Source organism: Rhineura floridana, chromosome 6, assembly GCF_030035675.1.
Source record: "Rhineura floridana isolate rRhiFlo1 chromosome 6, rRhiFlo1.hap2, whole genome shotgun sequence".
NCBI lineage: Eukaryota > Metazoa > Chordata > Lepidosauria > Squamata > Rhineuridae > Rhineura > Rhineura floridana.
Window position 1 is genome coordinate 85531241 of NC_084485.1, and position 10240 is coordinate 85541480.

The 10240-nt window shown below is 43.7% G+C and overlaps 1 protein-coding gene across 2 annotated transcripts; it reads left to right on the forward strand.

Moving 5' to 3' along the window:
* Window positions 1-605: 605 nt before the first annotated feature.
* On the forward strand, window positions 606-8969 carry NSUN4 (NOP2/Sun RNA methyltransferase 4). 2 transcript variants are annotated; one of them, XM_061632871.1, is made up of 6 exons: window positions 606-847; window positions 2706-3109; window positions 3678-3832; window positions 5937-6091; window positions 7070-7194; window positions 8196-8969. In XM_061632871.1, exons 1-6 carry the CDS (start codon window positions 722-724, stop codon window positions 8470-8472), a joined length of 1242 nt encoding a protein of 413 aa, XP_061488855.1. In that variant the 5' UTR covers window positions 606-721; the 3' UTR covers window positions 8473-8969. The 2 variants fall into 2 exon arrangements, with proteins under 2 accessions (XP_061488855.1, XP_061488856.1); XM_061632872.1 differs by lacking the exon at window positions 606-847 and adding an exon at window positions 876-1526.
* The last annotated feature ends 1271 nt before the right edge of the window (window positions 8970-10240 follow it).

Below are 10240 nucleotides of genomic sequence, written 5' to 3' on the forward strand. Positions count from 1 at the left end.
AATTCCCCTGCTTTTAAAAGTTTGATAGAAATATCTGTGGGCTATAGCTACGTTCTTAAACCACAAGATTTTTTGCCTATTAGTGAATATGTATGGGATTTGCTGAGGGGCTGCCATTTAGGAGATACATTTTGAGTTGTAAAATTCTTAGGAGAATAGGGGCAATGGGACTTATCCTGAGGAATGAGAAAAGGAGGAGATACTTGTCTCATTAAAAATCTAGATCAAAATGACTGAATTGTAATTATTTTGATATCCTGTTGAAATCAATATAATATGCCCAATAGGTGTGCAGAGACCTGCAGTCTAAATTATGAAGTCTTTCCATTTATTTCTGAAAGGGTGCAGAGTCCCCATCCTTGTGCTAGGGACAGTAAGACATAGTAACCTGTGCCCAATATGATTTGCTTAGACGTGAAACCAGAACAGATGCGACAGGCAGGTCTTTCTGGCAAGAGCGAATTATCAGATGCCGTTCCACTGCTGTTAAGCAAGTAATAGAATCCAACCTAGGCTGCCCAGTTTGCATAATATGTAAATTAGGCCACGAAGGTATAGCAAGCCCATGTCCACCAACGGACTATATCAATCTCGCCCGCTCAGGCAGGCTTGCAGTTCTCTGCAGAGGAGAATGAAGCTGTACCGAGGCAGCCTTACGACGCCAGGGGGAGGAGCCTCTCGGCCCTGGCGTGCGTCGGCCTTTTCACGCTAGAGCCAAGCGATGGTGACTGCGCACGCTGCAAGCGGGAAGAAACTGTTTCTGCACCTACTCTGGAAAGAGGCAGTTTTGCCGAGCGGCCCCTTCTTTGCCTTCGTTCCGTGCCGGCATAAGCACAAGAAGAAATGGGTGAGAGGAGCCCGATTCACAGCTCTCCGCGCCGCCTTATTCCCCGTCCCATAAAGTTATAAGAACATACTGGGCCAGACCATTGGTCCATCTAGCTCAGTATTGTCTGCACTGACTGGCAGCGCTCTCCAGAGTTTCTGGCAGGACATGCAAAGTAGATGTTCTACCACTGATCTATGGCCCTTCCCCAAAGGATACCCAACGCCCTGCCTTTCTGCGGGTCCCCAGTAACTACAGCGCAGCCCTTCAGACAACGGCCTAATTTCTAACCCTTTCCCATCTACGTTGCAGGCTCTGCCTCCCGTGTTTTTATTTCCTCCTTCCCCGCACAGCCCCCGTACTTAGACCTGGCCAGCCGCTGTACAGATATCTATATTTCCCTCTTTGCCGTGGTCTTTGTTTATGTAAAATTAAAATACCGCTGAGTGATGTGTCTTCCGGGCCCTTTTCGGGAACACTTCTTAATAGGGGCCCATTTTCTTCAGGGCTGGGGAGCCTCCGGCTACGTAGATGATGTTTGACTCCAACTCCCATCGGCCCCAGCCCACGTGGCTAGTGGTCAGGGATTATCGGAATTGGAGTCCAACAATCTGGAGAGCCACAGGTTCCCCACCACTGGAGTAAACGATATTAATAGTTTCGTTTTGGCAGAAAGCGCCGTGGAACTAATAAAATTAAGGCCAGTTATTGTTGGGCAGCTGTGGAAATGTTAGGCACAAGGAATATATTTAAATTGGAAATAAGATGATGTGTCAGGCTGCAGTCCTATATTCACTTACTGTGAAACAAGCCTCACTGAGCACAATGGAACTTCTGAGTAGATATGCATAGGATTGTGCTGATAATAGTATTTTATTCTCTAAAGAATGCATTTCCCCCCCAATCCCATGCATGTTTGCTTGGAAGGAAGGCCCACAGAGTTCAGTAGTTTTCCAAGATAATTGTGCATAGAATTTCACGGTCTTGCAGTGCAATCCTATACATATCTACTCAAAAGTAAATCATATTGAATTCAATGTGCTTATTCCCAGATAAGTTGGTGTAGAATTGCAGCCTTAATTGATTTGACCTCTTTTGTTGAGAGTCCTATGGAACAGGAATATATGTCTTGGGGGAAAATACCACTGTGTTTTGCTGTAACCCATATGGAACCTACAGAACAGAAGAGCACATGGATATATATGTAAATACTCCTATGTCCTTAAGACAGATCAGGTTTTGGAAAGGCAGTTTGAAATTGATTGCAAACATTTTTGGTGTCTAAACAATAAGAACTCTGTTGATCTTATTTTTAGCCCTTTATTTTTAGTCCTATTGATATAAGGCAGAAAATATGGCATTTCACCTGAACAAATAACTTACTTTTGTATGGCTTACTTCAGCCACAGAATATGGGCCTTCTGGTTGTAGAATGCCAGGCTGCTTTGTCCCCCTTCTCACATTTTGTGTGTGTGTGTGTGTCCGTCCACAAGAAAGGAGCTGTTTCCCTCTGATGCCATCTCATGGCAGGGAGATTGTATGGATCTTTCCTATCTGGGTCCCTAAGGGTTAGGGTGCCATTTGGGTAAGAAACATAGTGAGGTTGGACTCAGGTTCTGCTTGCAGGCTTCCCATGGGCATCCGGTTGGCCACTGTGAGAACAAGGTGCTGGACTAGATGAGCCACTGGCCTGGTCCAGCAGGCTTTTCTTACGCTCTTACGTTATGTTCTTATGAGATTGGCTCCAGTCTTTGAAAATGTGCGTGTGTGTATATAAATATATATAAAGGGTGCCCATAGTCCCATAATAGACCAGTCCCAAATATGAAAATGTTGCTTCTTTATATCTTACATGCCTGATATATTAATATTTGTAAAGGCGACCACCACTCCTCGAATGCCTTCCACCAGGTTGGCTCTGCAAGTCTTCGACATGAACTATGGTGTGCAGTTTGGCAGCCTCTGGCCTTCAATCCGCATTGGTCTTCTCTCAGAGCAGAAATATGGAGCTCTTGTCAACAATTATTCTGATGCCCAGAAAGTCACCGAGCACCTGGAAGAAATGCATGCAGTGGATTTCATCTGGGAATCTCAAAATGTAGTACAGGACCCAGATTCTGTAGCTAAGCACGATGCCAGTAAGCCAAACTCATCCCCAGAAACCTGGACTAAACCCTCTGAGCCTCAAGCACGGCTTTTTCCTTCCTTTTGTACATCCATCAGTCCCAACATCAAGTGTTACACTTTTCCCAAAGGTGATATCAGCCTTTTTCATCCAGCCAGGTATGTAGCTGATTATTGGGTGTGTGCGTGGGTTGGGGTGCTCTTCAGCATCTGTCAGATGAAATTAAGTTCATTACTTGAAAATTTCTAAAATATCTGACTTCTGTCAACAGCAACAAATGAATATTTTGCCTCTCTTTCAGTTCCTAATGTGCTTAGTTTGCTTGAGAGTTGTTTTCACATAGTAAAACTGAGTGTGGAGATGAGGAGATGGAATAGGCAGAAGGGAAGCAGGATGGTGTCAAAGTCCCTGGTAGCCTCTTGTGCTCTTATTGTTGTTAGTGTGCTCAGAGCCCCAGCATACATGGCAACATTGGCACCAATGTCATATGTGGAGTCAAACATTGGTCCATTTATCTTAGTATTGTCTGTGCTAACTGGCAGCGGCCCTCCATCATTTGTCTTTCACAGCCCTATCTAGCACCTGGAAATATTTGCATGCAGAGTATATGCTCTACCACTGAGCTACAGCCTTTCCATACTGCCAGGACATTTTAAGTAAGAGATGCTGGGGCTCCCATTTCTTGTGCCCATCACACTAAGCTTTGTACGTTCCCTTCATTTGTAGACCAGACATTCTAGGAATTCTGGGCTACTATCTTCTGGATGCTGCATCAGTCTTGCCTGTCTTGGCTCTCAACGTGCAGCCTGATGACCTTGTCCTTGATCTTTGTGCAGCACCAGGTGGAAAGACATTGGCGCTTCTTCAGACGGGATGTTGTCGTAAGTAAAATTATTCTCCTGCCTTTACCTCTCTGTGTGCAGATGGTGCTCGCATGGTGTAGGCAGGATCAGTTAAACTGTTTCTATCTAGAATGTTTTGAAAGGATGACATCCACCGACCAATTGATCTATGGGATAGCTGTCTCCATGGTTGGTATATTCTATGTAAAGATTCTTCCCTTTCAGACATCGTAGGGGTTGTAGAACTGGGGACATGCTGCAAATTTCTAAGCATCTTAACTCCAAAGTGAGTACAAAGCCAACACACCCAGGAAGTATGTTTGGAGTTGCAGCCTGAAGGATACTAAAGGAGAAGATGCTGGTGTGTTGTGTCTTCCATGCCTTCGCTTTAGAGAAGAGCTGTAGTTCAGTGGTCAAGCACATGCTTTGCATGCAGAAAGTCACAGGTTCAGGCTCGAGCATCTCCAGGTAGGGCTGGGAAAGACTCCTTGTCTGAAACCCTGGAGAGTATATGTCAGCCACTGTACACATACTGCACTAGATGGACAAATGGTCTGACTTTGTATAAGGCACCTTCCTGTGTTCCTGCAGATCAATGGTGGAAAACCATTGCAGGCCTGCCAGACCTCCCCGTTTGGTCCACAAGGCTGTTTGGCATAACCACACTCACGTGTCCATCATCTGATGCCAGGGGTGGGACAGCTACAGCCATGAGGTCAGGTGATGGCCAGGTGGGTGGTCCTGTGTATCGGTCAATGTGGCCTGTGGAGACTTGGCCACTTCTGGATCTGGCCCCTCCCTGCTGCAGATGCAGTAGTCCTTAGCCCTTTGTCCCTTTTCCCACAAGGCAAGCCTGTGGGTCATGAGCTGCATGAAAGCAGGTCAAGGGTTGTATGCAACGCTGTGCATGTGGAGTGCCACTCATTCAGTGGGACTTCCCTTTCCTCTCTTCTCCGAGCACACCTTCAAAATCTGGTGTGGAGCAGATTTTGAGGGTTTGCAGGGAGCTGCAGGAGAGAGAAGGGGGGAGTTCCATTGCACAAGCGGAAGTCTGCTGCACTAGCAGAACAGCAGCACTGGATACAACCCCACGTTTCACTCCTTGTGGTTTCCTGGTTTTCCTGAGCTGGGAATGGAGATGCAGTAGAAGGGAGGGAAGGTGAAAGGCTTATGTTTCAACTGTCCACCACGCTGCTTGTTCCTGCTTGTAGTGCAGCGTAATGAATCTTATAGCTCATTCCTATGCATATTTACTTAAAAGTAAGCCGCATTGTGTTCAATGGGACTTAGCATCAGGTAATAACATATGGGAATGCAGTCTTGGAGATGTTGCCCAGATCAGGTTAGGGGAATTGCCATAGGATGTGGTATGGCTTATTTCCCAACCTATGGCCCTCCAGATATTGTTGGGCTTCAAATCCCATCAGCCCCAGCCAGCATGGCCAATGGTCAGGAATGATAAGAATTCTAGTCCAGCAATATCTGGGGATCCAAAAGTTGGCTGGCTTATTTCTTTGGGTCATATGGACCTATTTACTCTATCGGCATATATCCTGATGTGATGTATCTTGTTTGCTTCAGCTTGTGGCACGTTGTGATTTGGATTACACAGGTTACTCTTCAGAAGGCTGCCTTAGGGCAAGAAGTTGAACATCTTATCTGCCCTATTCCAATAGTATGTTAAGAACATCTTCACTCTCTACAGAGCAGGGGTCACTTACCTTCTTTTTGGCCTAAGGGTTCAAACTCCAGGGGCCACATGCCAGCGGTGTATGTGATCACCTCACATTCTTGTGCATGTGCATACACACACACACACACGACACATGCCCACCCCAGCACGATGCCTGTTTTGAAATACACACATATATGCCACCACTTCCAAAATTTGTGGGATCCTTGTTGCGGGGGTGGGAGGGGAAGAAAAATTGGTTTGGTGAGCCAGATCAGGAGTTAGCCACCTCTGCTGTAGAGGCTGTAATGATATAATAACGAGCTTGAAATAGGTTTGTGTATGCTTGTGAGAGAGTATGCATAGTGACATGTTTGTTATTTCTGAGTCACATGCAGATTTTGGCTTGTGATTTGAAGCCTCTGAGAATTTTTCTACCCTTGGTTTACACTGCTGTTCTTTTTTCATTAGGAAAGCTGGCAGCCAATGACCTCTCTGTTTCTCGCACTGGCCGGCTGCATCATGTGCTTCATAGCTATCTTCCAAAAGAGCTGTGCAATATAGTGCGGATTACATCATGGGATGGAAGGAAATGGGGTGACCTGGAGAAGAACACTTATGACAGGGTAAGTACTGCTGTGGGTAGTGCTTCTGAGAGTACTCCATTAGAAGAGTTACTGTCTGGTGGTTGCAGCTGCTGAACATACAGTCTTTTGCATTTTTTTCCTTGTTTTGTGCAGGACAGTGATATGCTCCTTTAGAACATATTTGCACCTTTAGTTTTTGTGGTGTGTGTGTGTGTGTGTGTGTGTGTGAGAGAGAGAGAGAGAGAGAGAGAGAGAGAGAGAGTGGGTGGGCGGGTGGGTGATACCAAACGAAATCATACTTAGAGCAGATCCGCTGAAATCAGTGGACTTGTCTATTGATTTCAGTGAATCTGCTCAGAGTATGACTTAGTTGGATATTATTCAGTGTATCTATAGCCAAGACCTGTGCTTGCTGTCCCATCTGAAAACTACTTTTCTGGTATTGTATGTAATTTTACTTCAAAGAGTCAGATTTCTATTTTAAACACCCAGGTATTTCAAAAATTGAATTCCCAAGTTCAGTTTCAGAAATCAGACTCCCCCATTCTCTACAATTGATAGTAATGCTTCTAGTTATAAGAATGTGTGGTTCTGAGATATTTTAAATGTCATATATTTTACTTATTTTTATATCCCACCTTTCCTCTAAGGAGTTCAGGGTGGCATACATGGTTTCTCCCCACCAGTGTATCCTCGCAACAGCCCGGTGAGGTAGAGTAGACTGTGAGATGGTGACTAGAGCCTTAAGGTAGCTTCATGGCTGAGTAGGAATTTGAACCCAGGTTTTTCTGGTTCTAGTCCAGTACTCTAACCACTATACCATACTGACTGTATATTATATGCAAGACTAAGAATAGTTGCAGTTATGAATTGCAGAAAATGGCCTCTAGCATATTATCCAGTAGTGCCTTCTTCGAGTGAGCCTGACCAAAATATGTGTGATTAGTGGGAGGGAATAAACAGGTAGAAGTCTTGTGAGCTTAATTTGGAGGAGCATTTGCTCTCTTTTCTGTACAGGTGCTTGTGGATGTACCATGCACAAATGATCGTCACTCAGTCATAGAAGAGGACAACAATATGTTCATGCGCATGAGAAAGGGGGAGCGTCAGATGTTGCCGATGCTCCAGCTGGAGTTACTTGTGTAAGTGATCATAACCTTATATAATATATGTTAGCTTTTGAGCTGTGCCAAGGTCTCACATTGTGGGCCAAATTAAATTATTCACAGCATTGCAAAGAAAAGTACAAAACGTGGTAGCCTACACAAGTGCCTATCTACCCTGCCGCATATAAATGTATTAGGCACTTGTGGCTTAAAAGACAGAGGATCCAACTTCTGTAATGCTTCTTTGTCTACTCTTCTTGAGGTGATATTTATTTGCCGTAAGTGGCTAGGCAAACGATTTCTTTAAAACCCTGGAATTCTAGCCAAATTGGGAACCTTACATTAATGTAACTATCCAGTAGTCTCCTGCTGTTAAGTTAGATTCTTCTTAAAAACTTCCAATCAGAGTATGATGACTTGTCCTCTAACAAAGAGTTGAAGTGGGGGGAAGAAGTGCTCTCAGCTTTCGGGAAATTCAGAATATTGGTAGCCTGTAAAAGAAGCAAAATGACAGTACTCTGTTTTGGCAAAGAGCAGATAAACAGAACAGAGGAGGGATTTCTGGTTCTCTGCATTCAACCTGTTCATTCTGTGCAGCCAAAGAGGCAGTGGACAGCGATTACAGGGTTAGAAGTAAAGGATCCCAGAGTACTGTCTAGTTTCAGGACTCCATGTGCTCTTTTGCACTGTTATGTGATGTATAACATACACAACACTGAACTTCAGCTTTAGGACCCCTGTACATTCCATTGATAAAAGATGTTAGGCAAACAGGTACCATGGACAGGGCTTTATAGAATGTTCTTCCCAGGAAGTATCTGCAGTCCCATCACTATTGGTTTCTGAGTTAAGTCATTTTTATTTCAGTCTCTTTTTATCAATTGCTGTGCCTTGCCGAAGTTTTACTGATCATTTTAAAGGGTGTAATGTGGATTTAATCTGATCAGTTGTTCAGTACACTGTTTTGCAAAGTCAACATGCCTTGAAAGGTGGTTTATAAATCTTTAAATAAGCACATTTTCCTTCTCCTCCTCCAGGGCTGGAATGCGTGCTGCCAAGCCTGGAGGAAATGTAGTGTACTCAACATGCTCCTTGTCTCAGCTCCAGAATGAGTATGTGGTTGAGAGAGCCATGGAGCTACTAGCAATCCAATATGACATCAATGTCCAGGTTGAAGATTTGAGCTACTTTCGGAAGTGCTTCCAGAACACATTTTCTTTCTATCCCGATTGCAGACTTGGGGAGCTCATCCTTCCCCATCTCACAGCTAACTTTGGACCCATGTATTTTTGCAAATTGCACAGATTGAATTAGAATGGGCATGGCATGACAGGAAGAGAGAGATGGGATCTTCCCAACTTCCCTTTGACACTTCTGTGTGTGTATTTTAAAGGATTTAATGCAATTTACAGAAAAACACCAGCATCTTGCATAATTAACCACATATCTGTGGGCCTTTACTACATGTTACTCACTGTCTAGTTGATACTGACAAATCCTTCACTCCACAGACAATACATGTCTATGTTACATGCCTCTAACGCAGTCTTGTTACATGCCTCTAATACAGGCATTGATCTAAATGTGTGGACATTGAAATGCCAGTATCGCATAGCCTGGAGTTAGTTCATGCTGCCCTTGTGAGCACTGCGTGGATTAGAGACGTGTAAAGATGATTTCTGCTATGTATATTATTGCATGCATGGGGAAGAGGTTTTCAGCAACACCGATGTGCTAAAAGTAGAATGTAAATAGGCCCTTGAAGAGTACGATACAAAAACCACTGAATAAAAATGTGAAAAAATGGTAAATTGTCTTGTCTGCTTACACTGTGTTACTGGCTTTTTTAAAACACCACTTCAAGATCTAAACTGAATTATTGTTTAGGACTAATCATATGGGTCAGAGATGGACTTAATGTCCCTATCACAAGTCCAGTTTTCAACAACAAACACAGAGCCTAGGCCTCTATAGCAGGAAAAAAGATGTCTTCTTGACTGGCTAGAAAATTTGCTTCCTGATGCTTTATTTCACTGCTGTGTAGAGAGTGCACTGTTGCCGTGAAAGCCTTTTTCCACTGAACAAGTACTACAATGTTTCATCTTTTCTGAGAATGTAAGAAAAATAATAAGCATTTATGCAGACTGGAAGTGCAACCAATATTAAGCATGCTATCCAGGCTTTTGTCACAAGGAATTGAGTATGTTGTGGAAGGTTGTCTGCCAAAGGCCCTCAGTAAATACGAAAAACACTTTACCATCACCTTCTGTATCCTCCTCCAGTTGTTCTCCCCCCGTGATTTCCACTGAATGAGGGAGAGGTTTGTCCCAACCCCTCCATCACATCCTCATGTTGACTATATTGTCTTCCATGTGGAACTTCCTGTAAGGCTGACCGAGAAGGTACAGGGAGGTTGCTGAAGGGGGTCTCCTTTTGACAACATATAACACCATTGCTGACAGAACTGCTCCAGCTGCCAATATGCCATCCAATCAAGTTTAAAGTCTTGCTTTTTGCAAAGAAAGCTCTGAACAAACTGGGACCAGGTTATCTTCAGGACTGCCTGACCTTACGTATCACTGCCCGGTTGCTGCGTTCCTCAGGAGAGAAACTCTTCATAAGACCATGTTCTCTTGGGGGCCACCTAAATCTGCAAAAAAAAAAAAAAAACACAGGGCTTTTAGTGTTATGTCACCTGCCCTTCAGAACGCACTCCCAGTAAATATCAGACAGGATGAGAAACCTGTTTTCTAATCAGTGCGGCCATCAGCCTGTTTTTGTTTTTTAGGGGTCACTGAGTTATAAAGGCACTTGAATTTTTCCATTCCTTATTATCAAAATGAGAGGATAAATGGGCCTATAATCTATAAACAGGGTCTTGGATGTTGGTTGCTAGACAATGGAAGCACAAATGTTCCCCAATGGAAGAGTGGCTATATACAGTTAGGAACATAACATTATTGTGGACATTTTGTAAAAAGCTTGAGATATAAAGGAATAAATCATAAAAGTACATTAAAAATTAATTGTAATACTGTGTAAGAAGTGGAAAAAATAACTAGATAATTTTTATATTATTTGG

Bases quoted from the DNA above. Each gene is read 5' to 3' on its own strand.
- NSUN4 (XM_061632871.1), top strand. From the start codon at position 722: ATGGTGACTGCGCACGCTGCAAGCGGGAAGAAACTGTTTCTGCACCTA. The intron at 848-2,705 runs GTGAGAGGAGCC...ATATTTGTAAAG, and splicing joins ATAAGCACAAGAAGAAATGG to GCGACCACCACTCCTCGAAT. The intron at 7,195-8,195 runs GTAAGTGATCAT...CTCCTCCTCCAG, and splicing joins CTCCAGCTGGAGTTACTTGT to GGCTGGAATGCGTGCTGCCA.